The sequence below is a fragment of the Natrix helvetica genome (assembly GCF_964273705.1).
Source record: "Natrix helvetica genome assembly, chromosome: 10".
In the NCBI taxonomy this organism is placed as follows: Eukaryota; Metazoa; Chordata; class Lepidosauria; order Squamata; family Natricidae; genus Natrix; species Natrix helvetica.
In genome coordinates, this window is record NC_138561.1 from 16,796,385 (window position 1) to 16,823,549 (window position 27,165).

Consider the following 27,165-nt stretch of genomic DNA (forward strand, 5'->3'; position numbering starts at 1 on the left):
GCCCAAAGATGGCTGGGCTTTGAATCTTGTACTGCCCACCCCCACCACTGGTGGGTGATACCCACGGGATCCCGATAGTAAGTCAGGAATGGTAGGCACATTGGTGCTCTTATGCACGTCCCTTACAAACCTCTTAGGAATGGGGTGAGGTCAACAGTAGACAGTTTAAAGTTAAAGTTATGGGGGGTGGGCTGGGGATGAAACCACAGAGTCAGATAGAAGCATTCCAGGCGTTGACCACTCTGTTGCTGAAGTAGTAGTATTTTCTGCAATAGAACTTGGAGCAATTTACCATAAGTTTGCATCAGCTTCTGGTCCTACAGGCTGCAGAACACAGTAACCAGGTTTAAAGCATTGCATGCACATAGTTGGAACTCAAGCTGATTCCCGTTCACAACTTCAGGTTTGGGGGCCGGATGGGAACGTCGCTCCCATTCTCTCCCCCCCCCCGCCCTCTTTGGCTGTTGGCAGGACAATCTGAATTAGCAAGTGCAGAACTTCCCCAGCTTTGGAGGGTGGGGGTATTTAAAAAAAACGCCCAGCCCACCTGAATCTCTCTCTGTTGCTTCTACATCCCCAACGCGATCCCTGGAGCTCAGCTGGGAATCGGCCCTACTACCTCCCCCCTCCCCAACCCCGCCGCCCCATGGCTCCTGGGGGTGGGTCCACCGGGGGGAGGGACGGGACTCTACAAATATCTCCCCCCGCCCTACTTTAGCCGGTCCCTCTGCGTTTCTTTTGGGATGCTGCGGATGCTGGGAGGTGAAGCGTCTGCCAGCTCACTCCTTCCTTCCCCATGGCGTTCAGGCAGCAGCTGGAAGCTTCCAAGAAGCGCAGCGCCGACTCCGGAGTGGAACCGGATCGGAGCGACTTGAGCAAAGAGCAGAGGCACCAGCGGATCAGCCTCTTTCTGCAGGATTTCGACCACCAGGGTGAGGTTTCAGGGAAAGAGAGCATCTCTGTGTGTGTGTGTGTACCTTCGCCTTGCTTGAACCTTGCTTGTAAATCAGGGTTAATCGAGCTAGGTATCATAACCTCCCTCCCATCCTTCCCATCCATTTCCTTTTGCTTCATCCTTTTTGTGGGGGGTGGGAGTAAAAGTTTGACACACTTTTCATTTCCTGCTGAGTCCCTGGTGCTTTCTTGCTAACATTTCATCTGGGTAACATCTTGGGTGCTGAAGGTGTTCCATAGTTGGGTAACAGAATGTCTGAAAGCAAACAATCAAGTCCAGAGAACATCAAAGACTCCACAGTTCAACCCCAAGCTACATATAGAGCAGGGGTTGGTCCAACCGTGGCCACTTTAAGACTCGTGGACTTGAAGTCCACAAGTCTTACAGTGGCCACAAGTCTTAAAGTGGTCAAGGTTGGAGACCCCTCATATACAGCATTCTCTTTTATTATAATAGAATAACAGAGTTGGAAGGGACTTTGGAGGTCTTTTAGTCCAACCTCCTGCTTAGGCAGGAAACCCTACACCGTTCCAGACAAATGGCTATCCAACATCTTCTTAAAAAATTCCAGTGTTGGAGAATTCATAACTTCTGGAGGCAAATTGTTCCACTGATTAATTGTTCTCACTGTCAGGAAATTTCTTCTTGGTTGTAAGTTGCTTCTGTCCTCGATTAGTTTCCACCCATTGCTTCTTGTCCTGCCTTCAGGTGCTTTGGAGAATAGCTTGACTCCCTCTTCTTTGTGGCAACCCCTGAGATATTGGAACACTGCTATCATGTCTCCCCTAGTCCTTCTTTTCATCAAACTAGCCATGCCCAGTTCCTGCAACCGTTCTTCATATGTTTTAGCCTCTAGACAAACTATTGATTCCTGCTTCTCTGTTCAAGCAAAGGAACACCTACAAGAGATGAAGAAAGAACTGGCTTCGCTTCTGCAGATGGCTGAGAAGGCCTTCCGAGTGGAGCTGTTGGCTCTGCCCCCGGCCATGAGAAAAATGAAGAGGAAAGACCTGTTGGGTGAGCCTTGCGCCCTGTTGCCCACTTTGCTTTCTCCCTTCCGGGCTAGCGGTCTTATAAGTCTGCTTGGATGCAGATCCCAAGAATTGTGATTCTCAGCTTCAGATACTTCTGACCTATAGGAGGGCAAATCACTTTTGAGAGTTGGCAGCCAGCTGCTTTAGCATGATGGTTTAATCTCGGTCTTTCAGATCTCAAAGAAGAAGATGCAGCTGCAGCAACAGCTGTAGCCACTCTGGAGGCAGTAAGTATCTACCCAGTGTCTGTTCTATCAAAAGTATATTAAAACATTGAATGGGAATGGAATCGGCAGTCTTGTTATACCTATACAAATAGAGAGATCTGTGATAAATGGGTGGGGATGGAAATAGTTCTTCTGTTTATATACTACTAGCCCATAACCTGGCATTGCCTGGGTATTCATTTATAGGGGGAAAATGTCCGGACCAAACATAATTTCTAATGTTGGATTTTCCCCCTTACCAGAGGGAACCCCCTTGTGGAGTACTGTGAAGCCGTTATCATGGCAACTCCACTGTGCTGCACAGTAGAAGCCATTTTAAGGCACAACAGGCTGTATCTTAACAGAACACACACCCTGAGGGACGCTAGGGGTGTCTTACCCTCACAGTATTTGTTTCCAGAGGGTAAGTCATCTGTGTACCAAGTTTGGTTGAAATTGCTTGAGACATTCCAGAGTTATGCTGGAACACACACACACACACATATACACATACATACACATACACACACATATACTGTAGCTAGAAATTTATGATTTGTGCCTAATCTGGGTAAAGGAACCTCTGTGATGCTAGACTTAATTTTTCCCTTTTCTCCCCAACATCTCTAAAGAGTAACTGTGGCGTTGGAAACCTGAACAATCCCCGATTAATACGGACAAACAGCAAGCGAGGTAAACTTGAGGTGCTCCTCCTGGTACAAAAAAAACCCCCTTTTCTGTACTCTTCTCAAATTCTTCTCTACTGATCCCTTTTGGAGCTGAAGGGAGTAATGGTGCCTTAAGACATCTGGGAGGCACCAACATTTGCTTGATTCTAGTTTCTAAGCTTGGACACCAGCCAGATCAATGGACATCCGTTTCTTGACTTCTTAGTCAAGATCTACTTGCTGAGAAGTTCTAGAGAACTTGGAAAATGCCTGGCGCTGCTTTAAAAGGAGATCAAGAGAGCGCATGGAAAATCCTTTTGAACCCTTCTTACCATAGTTGTGGTGAAAAAATGGCTGGTTATGAGGGCATTACACATGTAAAAAAAAAGATTAGCTGCTACTGAACCTTTAAGGCAAGGGTGTCAAACTCAATTTCATTGAGGGCCATATCAGGGTTGTGTTTGACTGGCGGGCCATGGCCAGGGTAGGTGTGGCCAGCTCAACGTCACTTGTTTTGGGGTACCTGTGGTGGCCCAAGTGCTCTTCCAACGAAAACGGGCTCTGTTTTCACTGGCAGAGGGACCGCAGGCCGGTTCTTCACTATTTTCAGGGTGGTCCCACAGGCCACAACTAAGCAACCCCCACCTCCCCTAGGCCGGATCCAGCTTCTGGGCCTTGAGTTTGACACCCCTGCCTTAAGGTCTAAAGTTTAAACCTGTTAAGTCATTGCTAAAATAGGGACAGCTGTACCCGTACCCATTGTTAGTCTCTTAACTCTTAACCCAAATCTCTTTTCCAGTTAAAGTCACCACAATTGTGGAATATAAGGAAGCAGAAGATGAAGCGGGGACGCAAAGCAAGAAAACATCTCAGAAGGTAGGTGGGGAAAGGATAATTATCCGCTCTGTTTTCTTGAAACCTGTTTTCTTGAAACCTGTTTTCTTTGCAAGTTTGAAGGCACCTTTGTCTATACCAGGTTTGTATTTCATTACCCCAAAGTTGCTTTGGATTCAGTGCCATATAAATATATATCTATATATAAAAAAGCGAAATACCACTCACGCATCATCACAAAATCTCCAGAACTGTAAAGACTACAAACTTCAAATTTGCCACATATGTTCCTCTTGGCTTCTAGGTGCTCGAAATGACCATCAGAGCATTAGTATTTCCTATATCATTATTAACACGCTCTGATGCTAAGGAGTTCTACTCCCCCTCCCCACCTGAAAAGATATCTGTTCCAAATGCAAAACACAAGCCAAGGAGAGGAGTTTCAGTTTCAGTTTTACTTTCAAAGCAGCAAGCAGCTTTACTACAGAACAGTTGAGCTAAGCCATGCCCAGGCTCCTTCCTGTCTCCTTCTTGCTCACACAGAAAATACTGTTTTGAGTTTCCAAACAGCCCTTAACTCTCTCACAACCTGACAGGACGCTAGCTAGATGACTACCGATGGATGCTGGTAGGCAGAGGCAGATTGTATTTTTCCTTATTTTCCTGCTCAGGTCAGAAAAAAATCTGTTCCTTCTACTGTAACACCAGTTAAAGGGAAAAGAGGCAAAAGACACAGAAAAAGATTTACAGATGGAATTAGGAAAATACAAGTAAGGGAAGCTGCACACAAGTATCGTCAAACTCATGCCCAAGTCAATAGACAGGCGTCTCTAATGAAATAATACACACTTTTTAAAACAAATGCATTAATTTATACATATAATATTAATTTATAACTACTCATATATATAAAAAAATTTCTTGCAGGTATTTAAAGCTAAGTCGCTGACTTCTACCATCACAGATAAAAAAGGTATTCTCTGCAGGTAAGAGGAAGGCAATGTTTTTCAAGTCATCTTGTACTTAAAAATCAATGTGATTTGCCCACTGAGGTGGATTGAGGAAAAGATGACACTAGATAGCTGAGACTCTTGACAATATTGTAGAGGACAGAATGAGAGCTTAGCAGTATTGGATGTCCAAAATGGGGTGGGGGGAAGGAAACCCCTCATAGGGAGAAAATCTCAGTTATGAACCAGTAAGGAGTGAGCGTTGTTTGATTGTCAAGATGAACTTTTCTGCAGAGGAATCAAAATATGGAAAAGAGACCGGTGGACAGATAATCAGAATTTGCTCTGGACTGGAATATTTCCTTGTAGCACTTGTCTTAATGTGTATCATAAGCAACTTCAGGCCCAGGCTGAGTGTTTTTTTATTTTAGCGGAGACGACCTTTTAAGCATCAAGCTGATGGAATTTCATTTAACTGGGATGGTCTTAAACTGTAGGTCTTCTTTTGCAAAAGCAAATGGCTTGGTGAAGAAGTTACGGGTTGCTTGCAGGAATCCTTTTGGGTTTCAAGCAAAGAAAGCCAGATACTGTTTCTAGGCAGATTCTCCCCCCCCCCCCAAAAAAACCCTTTAGGTCTTAATCAAGTGCATCCTAATTGTATTTGCAGAAAGGTAAAATAGGAGCAATCCTAGGAAGAAATATTGTGTGTGTATCATCATTTTCTTTTCATGACCCCATAATCCCTTGCGGGGTGGGCAACTGAATGGAGCTGCGCGTTTACTGGCCAGATACCCTTCCTGTCACCAATGCGGAGTTTTGTTCAGCAGATCTATTCTCATTGTGCCCAGAGAGAGAAATTCCTGCCTCTACCTGGGATTGAACTCACAGCCTTCTGATTGTGAGGCGAGGGCTCCACCTCTAGGCTACTGCACCACTCAAATATTGTGTGTGTGTATGTGGGAAATAATTCAAGGACTGGTGTCTTCCATCAGATCTGCATCTGTCTGCTCCACTCCAAACATGAGACGCATCGATCGATCGGCTTCTCTGCGCGAGCCACCGAGATCTACTCCCAGGCTCACCAGCTCAGGCTCTAAAAGGTCAATACTGTTGTTTTGTTTTCCATTTAAAGGATAGCTTCTTGACAACTTTTAAATCATTATTTGGACATCTACGGAGAGGCTGGTTGTCTGGCTATTATATTTCCTCCAGATTTGAAGGGTTCTCCACTTATTCTTACGTCAGCCCAAAATGACTGCAGCTTGAAACTGATGGTTTCCATTGCTGATCCCTACCATGCTTGTCTTCCTTCTGTTTAAGTCATTGCAGCACGCCAACCTCTCTCCAAAAATGTTGAGCGTAATGGAATTGCCCACATCTGGATGCTGTCAAAATAGGGTGCATGCACACTAGTTTAGCTAAGGGTGAGACTTGAGTCCATTTCACTCACGGGTGGTAGAGAAGATGAAGGCAACGTTGTACGGAACATAGTAGAAACTAAGCGATTGTTGGGGCATGTTTTTGCTGTTGTCAGGTGCAAGAAGGGGAAACACCCCGTGTCTTCTGAACCATCTCTGATCCATCTCTCCATCTGCAGGTCTCTGGGGGATCCTTGGGGGGTAAAGCTACCCTCTGGGTATTCAGATGACCTTGCCTGCTCTGGGACTTAGGGGACAAAATGATCTGATGGCAGTGCCCTGACAGCTTGGAAATAGAGGAACAAAGACATGGCTGCTGTCAGAGTTCCAAATAGCATCCAAAAGTAAATCAGAGTCCAAGGCAAAGTATTGCTCAAAGTTCCAATCTATTAAGAGAACCATGTTGGCACATCTGGGAAAACCTGAATCTGAAAGCTTCCCAGTTTTCCCCACCTAGTTGAAAGTTCAAGATCTTGCCCCCACACCCACAAGTCCATCACATGGTCAAATCTCCCACTGCCATGCTGGCAGTTCCACCCATCCAGTTCTGGTCAGGGGCAGAGGTGCAGACACAAAGGATGACCTTGGCTTTCTAGAAAGAACGTTGTTGTGGCTACATATCATCTAATTCCATAGAACCCCCCCTCCCATTTTCCCACAATAGAAAATGCATAGCCGAATAATAGAAAGTGTGGCAGGCCAAACACCCCAAAGAAAAGATGAAAAGGTCTATACCTTCCTAAATATCTACTTTTGACTGGATATATAAGTACACACATTTGATACTTGAAGCCTAATTTTTTTGGAGACGAACATTTCAAAGACTCAAAGCAACCTCTTTTTCTTTGTCTACCCCCCACTCATTTTTCTCTTGCTAGATTTTCACATAGGGGGCTCTCCAAAGGACCACCTCAGAGGGCTTCAAGTCTTCGCAGTTCTTCGATGCCCCCTGGACGATCCCTTCCTTTTGTCAACATACCTCTGACCGATGGGCAGGTATGGCTCTTATGGGCTTTTGGCTATAGCAGAACTGGCTGTGCTTGATGGGTGGGTGGGGACACGTAACTACGTATAGGTAGATGTACACACATCTCCAGTTCTAATTGTTGTGTGTTAGGCTGCATGAATCTGGTCCTTATGGAAATAGTTTGGTGAAAAAGTTAGGGTTCATTCTCAGATCAGTAAACGTCTATGGAGATTCTCAGTCATCCCGGCCATGTTTGTCCCCAAGGTGCTTTTTTCAAGAGGCAACTAGACAGTCTGGTTTCTCTTTGAAGACATTTTGCTTCTCATCCAAGAAGCTTCTTCAACTCTGATCTCGGATCAGTAGCAATTATTCAAAGAGGCTTAGGAATAAAACTGCCAATAGGAAGGCCATGGGGATTTGAAGTCATTGGGGTTGGATAAAGGCAGCGAAAACATCCAGCAACATGAATGGAGACGAACATGTGTGAAGTTAGATGCATGTTTTCTGTACAGATTAACAATTTAGGGGAATCAGAGATTGTCGTTAAGCGAGGTGGTCATTAAATGACTCACGCCCAATTTTACAACCGTTCTTTGCGGCGATCATTAGGTGAATCACCACTGTTGTTAAATGAATTGCGTCATTCAGAGAATTCGGCTTTTCCACGTTGATTGCACTTGTTTGGGAGCCAGTTGCAAATGACAATCATGTGACTGTGTTAGATGCTGAGACGAGCATAAGTGCGAGAACTGGCCTTTTTTTTTTTAAAGCACCATCGTAACCTTGGGCACTGAAGAAAAGGTTGTAAGTTGAGGGTTACTTGTAGGTGCATTCCAAACGGCATCTCTGCTTTGTTTCAGACTCTTTGCTCATCCAGGGATGACATCCAAAACATTGATGTGCAGCTGTTAAATAACGACACCGTCCAGCACATCCACACCCTGGTGGTAAGTATCGGAAGCGAAGCATTTTGAGAAATGGCCGGCTGTCTCCCTACATCCATATTTTTTGGGGAGAATTGTGGTTTCCCCTCTTCAGAAAGCTTTTTCTTCAGCTGTTGACTCTGGTCAGTTCTGAGCTGCTCTGAATCCCTTCTTTCCCAAGTGCTGAAAAGTTGGAATTGGTAACTTCTTTCATCCGGCGGGTATAAAGGTAACAATGAGCACTTTCCCACCAAAGTTGTCATAGGCAGATACCAGCAACTTTGCAAAATGGCAGCTGGGTTGAATTTGGCCAACTGGAAAATTCCCCCTTCACCCCAGATATGAATAAGAGCTTCATCCCACGGTATTCCTTATTCTTATTTAGAATGGGTCTGCCAAGGAGAAAAGGAAATTAAAGTATTGGACTGGAGTGATCATGTTGAGTGATCCATGACCTATGTAAGACATCACTTAAGACACACGGATTCTTAGTGGACACATAGGTAAACTTACTCCAGGATGAACAGACTTGTAGTCTTGAATACGTAGAAATAAAGAGGACATTCAGGATAATTTCAGGGATCCGGTGGCTCAGTGGCTAAGATGCTGAGCTTGTTGATCAGAAAGGTTGAAAGTTCGGCGGTTCGAATCTCTAGCGCTGCGTAATGGAGTGAGCTCCCTTGACTTGTCCCAGCTTCTGCCAACCTAGCAGTTTGAAAGCATGCCAAAAATGCAAGTAGAAAAATAGGAACCACCTTTGGTGGGAAGGTAACAGCGTTCCATGCGTCTTCGGCATTGAGTCATGCTGGCCACATGACCACGGAGGTGTCTTTGGACAGCGCTGGCTCTTTGGCTTTGAAACGGAGATGAGCATCGCCCCCTAGAGTCGGGAACTAATAGTGCATATGTGTGAGGGGTACCTTTACCTTTACTTTAAGAATAATCATTTTGCTAAAACCACCTTCCCATTTTGTTTGGGCTTTAAATTAAATGGAATAAATTCTACCCTCACATAAAATCCATTAATTTATTATTTTGAAATACCAATCCACAAAAAACAGGAATAACCTCCTAACTGATGTGTAGATTTCAAGGAGATACTTACACAAATTGCCTTTTGCTTCCTCAGAATCAGCTGACAGCCCTTTGTGGAAAAGCAACAGTTAAATCAAGTTGAAGAAATGGATGGCAACCTTCCTCGTTATCTTCTTTCGTGTAAAGAAACTCCTTGATATAGTTAAAGCAGCAGGCAAATGGTTTTAAGGATTTATTGCATATTAAATTTTGTATATTTCTCATCTGGAAACACTTGACTTGACATTTGAAGCAAGCGTTCTTATTGGGAGACTGAATGTAAAATGGTTATTTGCATTCATTTCCCTAGATTTGAATTTATGCCTGTATGAATACATGAAACAGAAGTGAATTTAGCTAAACGTCTATTGAAACTGATCTTCCATTAGAATTAAAAACTGAAGGATACACTTTGAATTTCTGATTTGGGTTTAGTTTTGGTCACCTTGATCAGGTTATAAAATTGCCTGATTGTTGACATAATCTTATAGTGAACATACATACAAAGGTTGATTAAGCCCCAAAGATTTGTATTTTTAAGACTTTTGAGAACGGCTCTTAATTCAGGAAAATCCCAATATAATCTTCCCATCAAGAGGATTAACTGTCATAAACGTAGATGTGCCTGCATGCTCCAACTGTATCACGGTACTATTATATCCAGAGCCTTAGCTTGCTTTTAAAAGTTGGCTAGAGATATGCTATAGCCCTTGGCTTACTATCTTTTGTTTAGTGACCTAGTGACCAATTAATAGAAATGTCACATGGGATATATACCTTGTAAACATAAATTACCCTCCCGAGATGCTACGTACATCTGTGCGATGGGGTGGAAATATTGTAGAAGATCACACATTGCTCTGAGAATTTAGGGCAAAATTAATGTAGATTAAAATGTGAAAAATTACTCTGGTAAGAGTACTTGTAATTTACTGTATTGTGTAAGTCTCTGTGGCTTTTGAGGTTGACTTTGTGTTCATGACTAGGTAATTTGAAGCATCAAAGGACAGAATATTTTGTGCAACTTTAGCTCACATCCTAAGGGGAGGGTGGAGTGGTAGAAGGGAATAGTGCTCAGCAGTTATGTTCACTCTTTGAATTACCTCCCAAACCTCTTTATGTTCTGGTTATAAGGCAATAACTGCAAATAATTGAGAGTTTATGATTGACCTCCATGAATCTTCAAGAATTTTCTTTGCATTGTAGAAAAATTGAATAAGCATTTTATGCTTCAAGACTTTTAAAGTTGACCTCATAGACAGTTGGGTCTTCAATTATGCAAGTCACACACAGCTTTGCAAGGGTAAATGAATGTTTGCAATGTGGTATTGCCTTCGTCTTAAAAGCTATGCAACAGCTGAGTTGTTTTAGCTTAAGTGTACTAATACAATCACCTCCTGCCCTGCCAAGTTGCATGAAATTTTAGGATATCGACCCACAATCTTTTCTCTCTTCTCTGCAAAACCCGTTCACTTTCAAGAGGAATTTGATCTGAGCTTAGCAGAATAAAGGCTAGATTGTTTTACCCTTAGGAAGAAGTAATTTCATATTTAAGAACAAGATATGGCCTCTCCCCTCCACCCCTGGTTTGGAAACTTAGAAAAAAAACAAAAATCATGCTCCTTCAAATATTCAAATAAATGAACAGGTTTCAACCTTTTATGCAAATTTTAATCTTCTATCCAACCACAAGAGAAGACTGTTCTCCCGTCAACCCAAAACACATGCAAGTTCCTACAGGAATTTATTTGAACGTGGCTTTACTCCTGCATTGGGCTGTATATTGGATTACGTAAGGCGAACTCAGATGTTAAGAAGCAAAAGCTATGATATGCCTTTTTGATGGATTTTCTTAACATAGGAGGGACGCGGTGGCTCATGGGCTAAGATGCTGAGCTTGTCGATCAGAAAGGTTGGCGGTTAGAATCCCTAGCGCTGCGTAACAGAGTGATCTGCCATTACTTGTCCCAGTTTCTGCCAACTTAGCAGTTTGAGCGCATGTAAAAATGCAAGTAGAAAAATAGGAACCGCCTTTGGTGGGAAGGTAACAGCATTCTATGCGCCTTCAGTGTTTAATCATGCCGACCACATGACCACTGAGACGTCTTCAGACAGCGCTGGCTCTTCGGCTTTGAAACGGAGATGAGCACTGCCCCCTAGAGTGGGGAACAATTAGTACATATGCACCAGGGGAACCTTTACCTCACTTAACATAGGTGAAGCCTAGCCTAGTCCTGTTACATATGTTACCTGTTCTTCCATCAAAAATAATGCCCCTATGTCTTAAAAGTGGTGATATTTAGTTCAATAGGATTGGGGTCTTGGTGCTACAGGCTTGGCCTAACACACCTTTGCTTCCTTAAAGCCGATTTCCTTTTAATTTTCTTCGGATCAAGCTAGTCAACACTGGGAGTGATTTGCTTCTAAACTCCCAAAGTCTAATTTCAGCCGTAGAATTGATAAGAAAGAACACCGTTACAAAACGTATCATCATACACCAATGGTTTTTATTAAGTTTCAGAAACCTTTTTTTTTTCACAAGATGGTAAAAAAAAAAACTCTTACAACCACTTTTTTTTCCTTTTTTTGTTTTTGTTTTTAAATCTTCCATGGTTTTCCCCATCAGGTTCTATTCCCGTGTGCCGAAACCCAATTTACTTACCATGCATCTAAAAGTGATAGATACAGGCTATGAATTTCTTTATTCTATTTGTAGCAGCTTATGCAGATGCAGCCAAATAACCAAGCCTCGGGACAAATTTTTTACACAAAACTTTACAATGTAGAATTCTGAATTTAAAAGAGAGAAAACTTAAAATCTACACAAAAAACTGGTAAAAATCAAGCACGGGTACAAGGACTGGAACTTAATCCAGATGAACAGGAGAAGAGTCTCGCCTTCCTTTCAAGTGCTTTTATTCTGCTACAGAACAGTCAGTCGAGAGGAAAAAAAAAGATGTAAGCTTTGTGTGTGTGGTTAGTTTAAATTATACACTTCTGTAGATACTATGGACCAATTTTAAAAGTTACACATACAGCAACATATGTCCATTGGGCTCATGTGCATTGCTTAGACAATCCAACTGTGTTGCTGAGAACAAGTCAAGCAAAATTTTGAAGAGAGAAAAATCCACGTGTAACTTCCCTTACCCCGCCCTGGACAGATTTTTTTTTTTTACTGGTGGGCACACTGCACCCCCGGTCCATGATGGCCACTTTCCTCATCGGAACTATCATTGTACGCCTCGCGCCTCTGCCCACCGCTTGACCCACGAGTGGTGTCAAATTCTTGAAGGTCTACTTCTTCTGCTTCGCTAATTATGTTGGGAACCTCTGGTCTGGAGGGCAGAAGATCTTCAAGTTCCTAAAAGTAAAATATTGTGAGTTTGTTGGAATAGGTTATTTGGCTAAGCGTGATTTAGACACTCAAGGAATTTGTCTCCGGCGCAGCAGCTCTCAGGTCTACATGCAAAGCAACAGAATAATGGTAATTATAATAATACCAATAAGAAGTAAGAACCAGTAAGGAGTAAGAGGAAGAGAGGAATAGGGGAGGTGTACTTCAAGACATGGGGAAGATTTTAGGATTGATTAGAGAAAGAAATGTAGAAAAGAAAGCAGAGAGATATAGAACCCAGACGAGACACTATTAAATGGAAAAGAGGGGGGCTGAGGGGGAAAATAGAAAAGAAAGTATCAATGTATATGTTCAAGGATGATATAGAGAAAAAAATAGGACATGATAGTGAAGAAAAAGGAATAGGAAAGGATAAGCATAAAATTATGATAGGGTGGGAATACCATCCTGAAAATACACCAGGTGAGAGTTGGAAAGAGATAACCACAACAACAGAAAAGGAAAGGAAGAGAGGAGAAGAGAGGAAAGGGGAGAGAAGGAAGGAAGAGGAAAGGAGAAGAAGGGATAGAAAGAGGGTGGGGGGGGAAGAGGAAGAGAGGAGTAGGGGAGAGGCAAGTGAAGAAGGAAAGGGAAAGGAGGAAAGAAGAAAGTAGAGGAGGGAGGGAGGGTGAAAAGAAAAGAAAAAAAATAGGGTGGTGATAAGACAAAATAGGTGTATGGGATGGTAAGCAAAGCAAGCTAGAATGTATATTATAACCTTTTATATGGAAAAACAGTTATGTAAAAGTGATAAAGATAATTAGGAACAATACGTGAATGTATACCTGTAACATGTATAAGAGAATAAAAATCAAAAACTTTTAAAAAGGAGGGAGGAGTAAGAAAGATGTGTTTAAGATATACTAACAACAGCCATATTGCATGGGTAAAATACATGTAGACATTAGAAAGCACTGTGAGGATTAGCTGCTCAACAATGTGTTAGCCTGAGGATACGGGAAGAAAAGTGTTTGCATGGAGTTGTCATTCTATTTATGCCCCCAAATGTTTATAGTGATTTGATTTTTCAATATAACTTGCGTTTTGCTCAAATAGCATGGTGTGGCTGCCTGCCCGACACCCCCAAGAAGGCGGAACAATGATGTGGAGTGGGCCAGAACATGTGATTTTCCTGTGTTTGGGAACAGGCGCTTTCCTTGAATAATGTTACGCTTATTTTAAGGTTTAATTGCAAGGAGAGAGAGGAGGTGTGAAGAGTTTAGGATTGTTCACATACTCTCGGGAGAAGGGAATATTTTACCAGACTGCTTTGCGTACTTACTGTAAGCTTTTCTGGGCTAATCCAGTTGTTTTCAGGAAACTGCACATCAAACTTGATGTAAAGATCACCCTTCTCAAAAGGGTTGCGATATTGTGGCATGCCCTCCCCTCGAACTACCCGGACGGAACCTAGAGTTTAAAAAGAAACAAACCAAAAAGGAACACTGTCAATGAAAGGCAGCGTATCATTTATCTCTTGGCCAAAACATTAAAAAAAAACATTGAAAGGTGGGAGAACTTTCAGTGTGCAAGTTTTTACCTGGTTCAATTACTTTTCCTGGAGGATATTTCACCACAATCTGACGTGCATCGAGGTGCTTAAATGTGAACTGAAAGCCACACAGGGCTTCGACAAGTCCAATCTTGTGTGTCATGTGCAGATCATTTCCATCTCTCTGGAACATCTTGGAGAAAGTGGGAGAAGGACAAGGTTGGGTGCTTGCTCTCGCCATTTGGCACGCCAGTGTTTCCTACAGAAGCTGGCCATCTTCAGGGACCATACTGGATTCCTCAAGCTCTTCTCCCAAGTGGACTGCACACTATTGCCACCGTTTTCCACATTGAACACCGTTTATATAAATTGTCATTTATCAACAGCAATAGGATTTAGACTTACCGTATTTTTCAGAGTATAAGACGGACCAAGATTTTGAAGAGGCAAATTTAAAGTTTTTGCACTCTGCAGACCTCCCAAAAATGGCTCGTTTTTCGTCAAAAAAGGATATGCATAGCCTTTAGGAGGCTTATAGAGTGCTCTATAAGCACTCTGGGGGCTGGGGCAAAAAATGCCCTGTTTTTTGCTTATTTCTGCCCTTGGCAGCCCACAGGAGCTCTCCGGAAGCCTCCTAAAGGCTATGCACGGCCATTTTGGTGGAGGGGACGGGGTTTTGGGAGGCAAAAATTGCTGCATTCAGTGTATAAGATGCACCCAGATTTCCACCCTCTTTTTTGAGAGAAAAAAGGTTTATACTCTGAAAAATACGGTATATACTGCCCCACACTGTTTTACAGCATTCTCTGGGAGGTTGACGGAGTCAGCCCCAATAATCTGGGTCCTCATTTTACCGACCTCCCTCGGAAGGATGGAAGGCTGAGTCAACCTTGAGCCACTCAAGATCAAACTCCAGGCTGTGGGCAGACTCTGCCTGCAACGCTGCATTCTAACTGCTGTGCCACCAGGGCTCTGCTGATGTTACCAAGCTCAGAGAGCAACAAGGACTCCTTAGTTCAAATCTCAAGCTGCAAATATTCTCTTGTCCTGATACCCAACTATCTAACAGAAAGGTTCAGGCAATCCTATTGCAAATGGCACAATAATAACCATAGCAACAGCAATTGCATTTAGGCTTCTTAAATACCTCTCTATAGCACTTTACAGCACTTTTTGGGCAGTTTACAATGTAAAAGCATTATTTGCATTACTGGGTCCCCATTTTACTGATTTTGGAAGGATGGAAGGCTGAGTCAATCTTGAGCCGGTTAGGCTCGAACTCCAGGCTCTGGGCAGAGTTAGCCTGCAATACTGCACTTTAACCACTGTGCTGCCAGGACTGGTACGCATTTAATGAAGTTTCACCATCCCAAACATTACCATTCAAAATGCCCCAGGGCCATGGAGCCAATGTTCTTTCGGCAATCCAAGCCATCATTACCTCGTGCTCCTTTTCTTGGAGCAGGAGAACAATGTCTCCTGGCTCCACGCCGGGGGCTTGATCAGCTTCTCCGGTAAAGGTGATTCTCTGCCCATGCTTCATGCCTTTGTCTACGTGGACTTCAAGGATCTTTACTTCTTTTATCACCTTCTTCCCTTCACATTTTTTACAGCGGTCTTTTTCGTTGATTACCTCTCCTAAAAAGAGACAACATGTTTGCACCTTGTTCTAAGAGGTAGGAAAACTCAAGCTACAAAGTCCCAAATTCTCAGATCAGCAATGGCTATTCTGCATTACTGTAGGTATGTACTGTATGTATTTTCTCATTCATTCATTCAATATTCTGCCCATCTCACTATCCAAAACAACTCACTTTCTTTCCCTAGATTTAAGGAAGCTCTTGGTTCCTTCTTCAAGTGGACATAAATATGTTTAAGCTACTAATTCTATTCTTAGTTTCTATCTTTGGGCTGCTATTTCTATCCTCCACTGGTCAAAGAGGAATGGCGTTTTGATAGAGAATGAAGAACCCATGGTCCTCAACATGGTACTGAAGAAACATTGTTCTTGGTGTTTGGGGCCAATGAATGGTGGTACATCAGGAAAATCAGGGTTCCAAAATCTCAGCCTTCCTAGGTAGACTAGTAGGCAGGAAGCCTTGTTGTGGCCCACCAGCAGCCAGCAGAGCTGGTGGCAGGCTCAGACAGTGAGGAGGTTGGGGAGGAACATGGGCCAGTCTTGGAGTCTGGGGAAGGCTCTGACGAGGGCTCTGCATCGGAGGCAGAGATGGCGCCAGGACCATCTGACAGTTATCAGTTGCCTTCAGAGTAAGACATCAGTGAGGCAGACAAACAGCTGGACCCTGTTCCAGATGTTTATGCGCAGAGCTCTCAGGGGAAGGGAACAGCTAAGGAACAAGGGTTGACTCGGGAGTAAAGGGACAGGTGGACGGTGAATGGCTGCTCGCATAGGGAATAAAGAGGAGCGAAAGGGGAGTGGAGTTTGCATGAGACAATTAGTTCAATTCATTAGGGTGAAGATCTGTTCCTGACTTCTTGCCAAGTAATTGCTGCTACAGCGTGGCGTTTGGAAGATATCGGCCTGGCAGCTCTCCAAGCCTGATCAAGGTCTGTAGTTGTGAAATCTCTTGAAAGACTGTTGGCAAGGACTTTGCTGGAGAGGAATTCCCTTTAACCTAAATAACGGAGGTTTTATCGGGACAAGGAGTCGGCTTCATGATCTTGGGAAGCTTAGGTCAGAACACTGAACAGTTAACTGGCATTTATTTGGTAACAATGGGACAGAGCCTGCCTGAATGCTTTGGCCTCCCCTCCTTTCTTGCGGAAGAACCGGTTGGATTACCTTCTCCATTGCAATCGGAACAGACCGACTGCATTTGCTGAACCATCCCAGGAGCCAGCTGTCTGATCATAATCCGCATGCCTCGGCCTCGGCAAGCTGCACACTTCTGAACTGCTCCAGATTTACCCCCTTGACTGGATCCATGTCAAAAGAAAGAGAAAGAAAATCCCGTGATTTTTTGAGGGTCCAACGAATGGCATGGAAGCACCAAGAAGCTAATAAACAGGGTACCAGATGGAAAGATTTAAGAGAGGGCCACCGAAAGAGTGGAGGTGCAAATATTAGGCAGCTACTCTAGCTGTGGAAAAAAATAAACCCATTATACAAACAGCTGCATTCTAGATGGGTGTGCATTATTTTTTAAGAATGATTAATGGGCTTATTTCTTTGCATAAAGAAATTTCCGACGACAAATGAATAAAAGAAAACTCACCCATTACATGAACTACAAAGGACATTCTTGCTAAGTTGTAGTTTGGTAGTTTTCCCATTATATAGATCTTCTAAAGAAACTCTGAGAAGAAAAGAAGTTTATTTTAATACCTTGCAAATGCAAATCTATAATAAGTGCGTTACTGTACATTTTCTCAGATGGAATGAGAATGTGCCACTGCAAATACTTGTTAAAACTGGCCCACGCAACGTTAAGAAGAGTTGTGCTGGATTAACTGCAAAGTTGAAAATAGCAGTTAGGTATCTATCTTCCTGCCATCGGAGCAGCTGTATCTAATAATGCACCATGACTACAGTTAATCCCCATTTTCTCCAAGTACAGGAAAACACTGATTAACCAAGGCTGAGACTGTGATACCCATAGGCCCAATATCACCCAAGTTTAATTGCTGAGTCAGAATATTCTGAAACTAAAGCAGGTTACAAGCTTTAAGCCTTGTCCAGCTTTTCAGTGGAAGAAATGTAGGTCAAATTAAAGCATATCTGCAGAGCCTTTCCCCTGTGCTGGGCAACTCAGCCATAAATCTAAAAGGTCTATCTTAATTTGTGTCAGTACTTAACTACTAGTTTAAAACACCTGGCGACAGTTTGTATTAGTGTGGTAAGCTATTTGGCAGGTTTTAAATCAGCCATCCTTTTATCATTCTTTAAAAAAAGTCCTGCCATTCTACCTTTATGCTTGACCATCGCTGTATTCGAAATTCAAGATAAGCATATTTTGAATCTATTACAGCAGCAGAAGGGAACCGAACAAATGTCGATGGAACAATTAAGGGATGGATTCATTTTCAGGTGTTTAATCCAACACACTTTTTTTTTACAATATAGTTATGTGGTATTAACTATAGGTAGTCCTTCACTTACGACCACAATTGAGCCCAAAATTTCTGTTGCTAAGTGGAACATTTGTTAAGTGAGTTTTGCTCCATTTTATGACTCTTCCTCCTGCCACAGTTGTTAAGTGAATTGCTGCAGTGGTTAACTTAGTAACACGGTGAAGTGAACGTGGCTTCCCCATTGACTTTGCTAGTCAGGTCGCAAAAGGGGATCACACGACCTCTGGACACTGCCGCCGTCATAAATAAAGAGTCAGTTGCCAAGTGCCTGAATTCTGATCATGTGGCCGTGGGACGCTGCAATAGTCATAAGTGCGAAAAACAGTCACACAAGTCACTTTTTTCCAGTATTGTCGTAACTTTGAACGGTCACTAAATGAGCTGTTGTAAATCAAAGACTCCCTGCATTTAATTTCACTCTTCTTCCTCACCATCTCTCTGCTGCTTCCCTCTTTTAAGCAGAACGAGGATTTTGGTGCTGCATAGATTTACGTTTACTTCTATGGTATGCCTTATTTTTCCCCACTGCTTTATCCCCAAATAGTTATCAAGGTAGTCCAGACCAAGAAACCAACACCAGGAACGCTACTTTTATTCTAAGGTGAGAGTAACAGAATATTGTAAGTCGGAAAGGGCTGCCCCTTCTTTCTGTTTCAGGGACGTTGGGAGGGTCAATTCTGAGATGCTTTCTCAAATTACATTTGTGGTTTAGGCTCAGATGTTGTTTATCAGGCTGTTGTCTAGACCACAGCGCTTTCTCTTGTCTCTCAAGGTTATTCTCACAGTCCATTGGAAATAACATGGTTATTAGCAGGCAACTTAAACCCATCAGGTGATGATGACACAGGAAGAATTAGGACGACGGAGCAACCAAAAGTTGAAGCAGGGTGGATTTGATTTAGATCACGTTTTATGTGATTGATAGTAGATGATGTTTTCGTGATTGGCTTCCCTCACCCTGAAGCTCACTTGCAAATATGCAGCTTATTGTGCCAGCCATTCACAAGTAGCACCCATTACACAACATTTCAAATGTGCCCTCACCTTGATGGCTGCCTACTTGGTCCTATACACTGAATGCTTTGCCTTGCCTGGATCAACTTTGAATATTTGGCTGTTTTTATTATAAAGAGATGCCGAACCATATTTTTAGTGCATCGATTGGTAGAAGAAGAGGCTCCAGTTTGTTATTATAGCTCGCTGGGCTGTTCCTAGCTGTAGTTTCCCTCCCTCAGGAAATGTATCTTGTTACCTTAAGCGTGGGCAAGGCTTTAATACTCAATTCTACAATGATTCAGTGGCATGACCTTATTTTTAAATCGCTTGCCTCGAAGTACCAAACAAATGAATAGTGAAATAAAAATCCCCACAAAGTATTTTAAAGATTTATACTCTAGAATCCAAAGTAGAGCCTCCTCAGACTACAAGGATCAAGCCCCATTAACGCTGATATTTCTTTGACCATAGCTTAATTATTTCTTCCAAGTGCAATTTTGAAATTGTTTGAATTATTCAGAAATCAACACTTAGCTATTATTATCCAAAGTATAATTTCAGGTAGGAAGATTTAGCCCTATTTATGGCATGGAATAACAGCTGCATTCAGAAACTTTAGTAGTAGTAATAGTATGGTAGTAGTGGTAGAGAAAGAGATATTTCCTGCCTTTACTGGCTTCCACTGACTTTTCTTCTTATGTTCAAGATAGTATTTTTAAAGGGTAAATGTTCTTTTAAAGTGTAAATGATCTTAATCAGGATACCTTAATATTTTCCTATATTAATTTTCCATTTTCTAAGATTCTCTTCAGAGACTAGACAAAAAAAACCCGATGAAGGTATGCAAAGAACATTAATAGATAAAAGAGAAAGTAAGCCATGATATCTTAATTAAAAATAACAATCAAACAATAAGCCAAGAAAATAATATAGATAATTTTCCCATATTGGATTTACAAAAGAGCTTGTTAAAGTTTTGAAGAATATTGTGGGGAGAGAAAAAAATGAAAAGAAATCAAGTTCCAGTTTATTATTTGAACAGACTAAAGGTTAAGAATTGTTAGAAATAAAAGGAAGGAATACAAAGTTGGTTTATTGGATCAATATTAAAATAGATGTTATCCTTGGTAAATTTTAATGGAGTTTTGCTGACATCAGGACTTAATTATGAGGCTTTAAGGATTTTTTTAGCATAAGAGATGGGAAGAAGAGATCATTTGTTGCATTTTAAGAGAAGGTAGGTTACATTTATAGGTATGATGAAGATGGAAAGTCACTTCCCCCCTTAAATTATGTTATCACTTTTGTCTCTATTAGATTATTCTAAATGCATATTGTAAAAGGTATGCAATATCTATTTTGCAGCAATTATTTTCCTACCTACAAATCTAAGGTTGAATTCTTCAAGTAGATTGAAGAATTCTTCAAGTAGATTGAAGATTGAATTTAGATTTTTTTTAAAAAAAAACACCACTCAGTCAGAGATAGCTTGGTAAGAACTGCTGAGCACAAGGCATAATCCACACCAAAAGAGGCTCTCTTACAGTGATTGCCTCGCACCAACACAGCTATGTTCACACTGGAAGGCATCAAATAATTACTTTTCTTTGTGCAAAGTCAAGAATGAGCATATCTTCTATAGATTCTGCAGCACAGGTTTCAAGCACTGTCACTAATCCTGAAGTCAATGTGGATATTTTAATAATAAAGTTTCAACTAGAACTTGGATCTTCCCACTTTCTGAAAAAAAAAATTGTGAATGAAAGAAGTTTTCAACGAAAGGACACCAGCTTAGTACTTACTTAAGTGGGTGCATCATATCTTCGCCTCGCCTTCTTCCATTACGACTTCTATTCTGATTACCCATGAAACCGAAAAGGCCCCCACCAAATATGTGGGAGAATATATCGTCCATTCCTCCGCTTCCGCCACTACCTTCCCGGAGGCCTTGTTCTCCATATCGGTCGTATAATTCACGTTTCTCGGGGTTCGAGAGAACTTCGTAGGCAAAGCTGATTTCCTTGAACTAAAGAAAGAGAAAAGCATTTTTTAAAAAATACCCTTGATTATTTTCATTCGCTAGTATTACTTTATGCTTATAAAAGCTCAGAGCAAGTAGTTCCTAGTATTTGGCTTGCTGAATTTTAGGATTTAGATTTGAACTCGGCCATCTCCCCAACCAAACTGAACACTTTTTATTTTATGGCAAAGACTGAAATTCTGCCAATTCCTAAATCCATGGGCTAAACATTCATAGGCTAGTTTATTCACAATTGCATTTAGCTCAGCATATGGTGCAAAATATGTTTCAGAAGCAAGTTGCAAGCAAAACAATTCATACCTTGTCACCTGCATTTGGATTCTTATCCGGGTGGTATTCTTTGGCAAGCTTACGATATGCCTAAACACCAAAAAGAAACCAACGCAAGAAGTTAGCAGGCAGCCGTGAATTTTCTCTAGTTCATGTTACGTTAATATGCATAATATCAAACTTCCATGCAAATATACGTGAATGAGTATGTTGTGGTCCTCTAGACATGCTAGAACTACAGCTATAATAATCCTTCATCATCAATCACACAGATTAAGTCTGATAACTGGAATTCAACAGGATCTGCAGGGCTGAGAATTGATGATTCCTGGACAAGCTTAAGTCCCTTTAAAAGGAATACAGATGACCAACCAGAACCAGGAGCCAAGATTTGTAGCCCAAATATAGATTGTTGGGTGGTTAGACCAAACATATGAGGCAACCCCTTCTAAAGGGGCAATCCTTTTCACAAACCTAGAACCTTTCCCCCCCATTTACCTCAAAATTCACCCTTAACATTCCCAAATTAGTAAACATGGAAAAAGCAATAGTCCACAATTATGCATTATTCATAAAAAAAATATACTGAATTAAAGCCTGGAAACGAATGCCAAACTATTATTAATTCCTTATGAAGGCCGCAGTGGGTATTCGGATGTTGTTGAATTCCATAGAGGCGGATGGGTTTAGTAACTTTAACAACACTAACATTACCTGAGGCTTCAGGTTCCTGCCCACCAATGCCACACAGGCACACCTCCTTCCATCACTGCTGCTATGACTGCTCTTGTCATTAGCATATCATTTACACAGCACTTCTATTTTGTGCTTTGGTTTCTGGCACGGATGCTGAATGTTTTGGTGCCAAGGTTTAGGCCCAGCTCAAGTGGGAGCAGCTTTCCAAAAACCAAAGACAAAGCAAGAAGTACTTTTCATCTGAGAAAATTAACTGTAATGTTAGTCAGCTGTAATTAAAACCCTTATTTAATAATGTTCTTACTCTCTGGCCTTCCTAATTGCAATTTAGCAGCACTTTTGGGAAGACTTCCTCAAAGGTTGAAGAGTGGGGGAATCTCATGATGCGCAACGCTCGTTTACAGTTTAGCATATAATTATAACAAGTATAACTTGTTTAATAAGTACGTCTTAACCTGGTTAATTAGTTTCATTTCTAAATAATCATTCATAGTCTAGCTCAGAGGTCTTCAAACTTGGCAACTTTAAGACTTGTGGACTTCAACTCCCAGAATTCCCCAGGCAGCTAGTTGAAGTCCACAAGTCTTAAAGTTGCCAAGTTTGGGGACCTCTGGTCTAGCTATACCTTACATCAAATATAAACTAAATCAGTTTACTGTAATATTTTTTCTGAGATCAGCAGTTCAAACCATTATATAGGTGTAAAAGATGACTCACTGAAAAAAGTGCCAATAATCAAGCTTTCATAATAAAACTGCAGCTGTCCTAACATGGCCAAGACCTTGGAGTATTTTAAATGGCATCCCAGTTATTGTTTTATGGGAGATAATTGTTCCTAAGGACTGCAAGTATTAGAAAAATGAAGCCAAATCATTCAGCATGTTACAGACCACTCTTTTAAAGATACAGTAATGGCCAAAATAGTGGAAACCTTTTGCGAAAAGTGTATTTTTGAGGTTTGATGGCTAATAATAACACTTTGTTTGGAGTAGTAGCATAAAATTATATATCAACGGAAAGATAATTTAACCAAGAATGTAATGCAACAAAGTTTGTTCAATTATCTCTATGAAAAGTTATAGCCAAATATAGCCAGCAATAAAACCCAGTTAATAGAAGCAATCATTCAATCTTGGTTTCACATTATAATAGCTGCAGAACTAAGACTTGGTTCACTCCATGGAAAGGTTACTTCATGCTAAAGGTTACTCATCTAAGTATTAACTGCCATGGTGATACTTTTTGTATATCTCATTTTTTCTAGGTGTTTCACTTTTCTTCTTTATAACTGCTATTCCAAAAGCAAGTCCTTCAGAAAAGTTACTGTATTACATTCTTAATTAAATTATCTTTCCATTGATATATAATTTTATGGTACTACTCCAAGAAAAGGTGGTGTTATTAGCCATCAAACTTCAAAAATACTGTATACTTTTCCCAAAAGATTTCCACAATTTTGGCCACTACTTTACAGAGAAAGATAAGTCATGCCAACATTTCCTTTGCTATTAAAAACGAAACAGCTTTGGGTTGTACTTGGCCTTTGCCAAGCCTTTCTTCTAAAAAGACAAGCAGCAAAAGGACGGGAGTGTTGTTACGCAATGCCCATTAGATTGAGAGACAACCCAAGAGTTGTTAGTTGGCAACCATTTTAGAAGTGAGGAATGGAACTCTCCCCAACTGATAATTTCCAGTTATAATCCAGAGAGTTCCATTTTGGTAAACTTGAGAGAAAGAATACCCATTGCCAGATTCAAACCACTTTCAATGAACTTGGGAAAGTTGGTGTTCAACTTGATCCCCTAACAGCATCAGTTATGCTAAAAGAAATTCATTCACGTGTAGTTGGTTCTTTTAAAAAAGACAGTGCGTTTTCAATTCCACGTTTATGAAATCTTTATGCATGTTCTCAACAGGCCTGTTGGGACCCAACAGATGTATTCAAAATTAGTGCCAAGGCACAATTAATTTTACCCTCCACCTAAGAAACTGGATTTACGGGAGGCAAAACATCACAGAATATCAAACTCTATTTGTTTACTCATGGAGAAAAGCAATATACTACAGAAGATAGGATTTTTTCCCCCTACCCATCCCAGTTCAGAATAGGGATATCAGCTGACACCTCACACTGGCTTGTTGTTACTATTTGGTGACAGACTGCCATGACCTGTGGGGAGGAGAACGAAGAGGGGAATGCTCTAGGAAACGAAAGTAAAAGTTGTATCTCAAGATACTGCCTCAAGGTCACCCAGATGGAAGATACCAGCCTTGCCTGAAAATACACTTGACCTCTAATAAACTATATTCCTTTCTCAATAAACGGAACCAATGATCGTTTTTCCTGGGAGGTTTAAGCTGTGGCAGGCCCTCCAAGCGAACTTATTTTCCCGTTGACCTCAGGCCCTATCACTTGTGTCAGTCCTCCCATGCACCTACTTCCTCAATAACAAACATCCAGGCCAAACCAAAACTTCCCAATGTCTAGGATTCCTTTCCAAGCAGCAGCACCTTCTTATTATAAAGAGGCAGGATATAGTGATTAACCAGTTGAAACCTGTATTATGGAATGGCTTTCCGTTGGCCTGGGAGACAGAGGTGCAGGGTTGACCGGTTACAAAAACAAGGACAGAGATAGTCAGTTACTGAGGACAAGGTTAGAGTGTGACGCAATCCCTAAAGTGGGCCAAAATGTAAACAGGATTTGATTTAATGAAAAATAATTATGAATTAGACAATGCTGCATTTAATTATTTCTCTATCTCTGTCACTAGAAATTTGTTTTTGGTAATACTTGAGGAGTTCAAGAGGTCTATATAGCTCAGCCCCACGGTGATTCTGCAAACAGAAACAATTCAGTTGAATTGTTAAGCAATAAAATTTGCTTCCATGAAAAGAAAAGTAGTGTCAACCCATTCTTCTCCTGTGGGAAGGAGATCAGAAGGTGAAAACAATTTCTAGAAGACACCTAAGACACTGGAGTGAGAGAGAAGAATAAGAAGTAATTTCTGGATCATCAAAGCAATCATAAGGTTATCCTAAGAAATGATAAAGTGGGAAGATATGTGGTCACCCAAAATGTTTTTCCAAAGAACAAGAATATGGGCAAAATAAAAGAGGAAAGCTATATTCTGATTTGCTTTCTCCACAATAATTGCTTAAGGCAATTGCAGAGAATGCCTATTCTTGGGAAGGAATGAGGAAGAAGCCAAACAGAAAGGAAGCTCCAACGTTTCTCTATTCTTCACACCCCAGAGCAGAGCATCATATATTTAAAACTGGTGTTTACATATATACACATGGGTGACTTGCTCAGCTCCTCCCAAAGGGGCAAACAGAGATTGCATTACAGCTCTGGTTGGGGATGTTGGGAGTTGCAGTTCTGAGAGTACTTGGACAGAATGCTGAACACAGGAAGACTAATACTTGATACACAAAAACATAAAAGGCAAAGGAAAGCCAAGAGATTTGCTCAATTATTAATGCCTTGCTGCCAATCCAGACCTTACAGCCTGGAAACCATGGATAAGACTGAACCCAGCCAGATGGGTAGCTACAAAAATTGTTCAAATAAATATTCAACGAAGCTGAGAAAATAATGGGACTTTGGATATGTGATTCCCCCAAGCTAGGGAGGGAAAGGAAGAAGCAAGGGGGGGGGGGCTGCTGATCAGGATGCTCCCCCCTTCTTTCCCTCCCCTATGAACCTGCAAAGCAATCTTGATTTTCGCTCACCCTACAGCTCCCACTACAACTTACCAGCACCCGAACTACAAGATTTCCTACTATCCTTTACTAACAACTTACTGTACACCTTGCATCCTCCCAAACCCCGTTTGCCACCAACTACAACAACCCCTATTATTCTTCCCCATCTGATAGCTTGGGCAACAAGCCCCATCCTCCACAGCACCCCATCTCTCCTCCATACACCCCCCCACTACCCTTCTCCACCTGACTACAATCCCCATCCTCCCAGGCAAGCCATCTCTCCTCCATACCCCACCCGACTACAAGTCCCATCCTCCCCAGCATCCAATCTCTCTTCCATACCCCCCCCACTATCCTTTTTCATCTGACTAGAACTACCATCCTCCGCAGCACCCCATGTCACCCCCATACATCCCCCACTACCCTTCTCCTCCTGACTACAACTCCCATCCTCCCCAACACCCCATCTCTCCTCCATACGCTCCCCACTACCCTTCTCCACTGGACTACAACCCCGTTCTCCCCAGCACTCCAATACACCCCTCCTATCCTCCGCCACTTGACTACAATTCCCATCCTCCCCATACAACGCTGCCCTTCTCTAGCTTTGCCCCCCCCCCATCCCCCTCGCATTGCAGATCCTCCCCCCTCCCATGACCCGCTCTGCTTCTTACCAAACGCCCTACGAGGTCTCCCCCCCCCCCCATCCTCCCCAGCTAGTCGGGCCTGGAGGCCTCGGGCCTTTTCTCCCCCCCTCCCCCCGAAGGCCCATGGCTGCCGGCCCGCCTGTGTTCGTCTAGGCCCAGCGCCCGGCCTCTTCCCCCTCTCCGGCGAGGCCCTTCAGGGACCCGCTGGGGAAGGCCTCGGGGGTTCCCCTCCCTCCCTCCCTCGAGCCGGGCCTGTTTCCCTTCCCCCCTCCCCCTCCCTCGGACCTTCTTCAGCTCGTTGTCGGAGACCCCCGGCGGCACCCCGAGGATGTCGTAGAGCTTGGTGTCGGCCACGTTCGCCATGTCCGCGCCGGGGAAGGCCGCTCCGCCGCCGGGAGAAGGGAAAGGCCGAGAAACGCCGGGAGCGCGACGGCGCCGCGAGAGCGTCTGAGGGGGGAAAGCAAGAAGGAGGGGGGAAGGCGGGCGGAGAGCGAAGGCCGCACGCACGTGACGTCGCCGCGACGTACGCACGCACGCACCACGCGCAAGGCTCCGCCTTTCGCCTTCAGGAAGGGGCGGGAGAGCGAAAGCGCGGAGAAGCCTCGCTTTCCCCACTTATCGGAGAAGGAGAAAACCCGGAGGCTGGATCGAAGCGGATTGGGGCGAGAGGCGAAGCAGGGCACCGGTGCTCCCGGGGGAAACGGAGGGGCAGCCGCTCCTAACAAAAAGCATTTCGGTGCCGGTTGATAAACTGCAATTCCAGGCATTCCTTTGGGGGAGACAAGTGGCTAGCT

At 42.6% G+C, this 27,165-nt stretch overlaps 2 protein-coding genes across 2 annotated transcripts; one reads left to right on the forward strand and one right to left on the reverse strand.

Moving 5' to 3' along the window:
- The first annotated feature begins 706 nt into the window (after positions 1–706).
- On the forward strand, positions 707–9,446 carry LOC309397125 (borealin-2-like). The gene is made up of 10 exons (XM_081962875.1): positions 707–932; positions 1,844–1,972; positions 2,164–2,216; positions 2,828–2,888; positions 3,663–3,739; positions 4,625–4,683; positions 5,640–5,747; positions 6,944–7,061; positions 7,893–7,979; positions 9,085–9,446. The coding sequence occupies exons 1-10, from the start codon at positions 797–799 to the stop codon at positions 9,130–9,132; spliced, it is 876 nt and encodes a 291-aa protein (XP_081819001.1). The 5' UTR covers positions 707–796; the 3' UTR covers positions 9,133–9,446.
- A 2,070-nt stretch (positions 9,447–11,516) lies between these two features.
- DNAJA2 (DnaJ heat shock protein family (Hsp40) member A2) lies at positions 11,517–26,878 on the reverse strand. The gene is made up of 9 exons (XM_081962903.1): positions 26,657–26,878; positions 21,348–21,407; positions 20,809–21,032; positions 17,155–17,235; positions 16,722–16,855; positions 15,360–15,556; positions 13,967–14,111; positions 13,709–13,836; positions 11,517–12,393 (listed from the first exon to the last, which is right to left on the reverse strand). Exons 1-9 carry the CDS (start codon positions 26,732–26,734, stop codon positions 12,205–12,207), a joined length of 1,236 nt encoding a protein of 411 aa, XP_081819029.1. The 5' UTR covers positions 26,735–26,878; the 3' UTR covers positions 11,517–12,204.
- Positions 26,879–27,165: the final 287 nt, after the last annotated feature.

Coding starts and splice junctions, on each gene's coding strand:
- LOC309397125 (XM_081962875.1), top strand. CDS start 797: ATGGCGTTCAGGCAGCAGCTGGAAGCTTCCAAGAAGCGCAGCGCCGAC. Junction 933..1,843: donor GCAGGATTTCGACCACCAGG/GTGAGGTTTCAG, acceptor TCTCTGTTCAAG/CAAAGGAACACCTACAAGAG. Junction 2,889..3,662: donor ACGGACAAACAGCAAGCGAG/GTAAACTTGAGG, acceptor TCTCTTTTCCAG/TTAAAGTCACCACAATTGTG.
- DNAJA2 (XM_081962903.1), bottom strand. CDS start 26,734: ATGGCGAACGTGGCCGACACCAAGCTCTACGACATCCTCGGGGTGCCG. Junction 16,856..17,154: donor CTTTGTAGTTCATGTAATGG/GTGAGTTTTCTT, acceptor ACATGGATCCAG/TCAAGGGGGTAAATCTGGAG. Junction 13,837..13,966: donor AGGAAAAGTAATTGAACCAG/GTAAAAACTTGC, acceptor TTTAAACTCTAG/GTTCCGTCCGGGTAGTTCGA.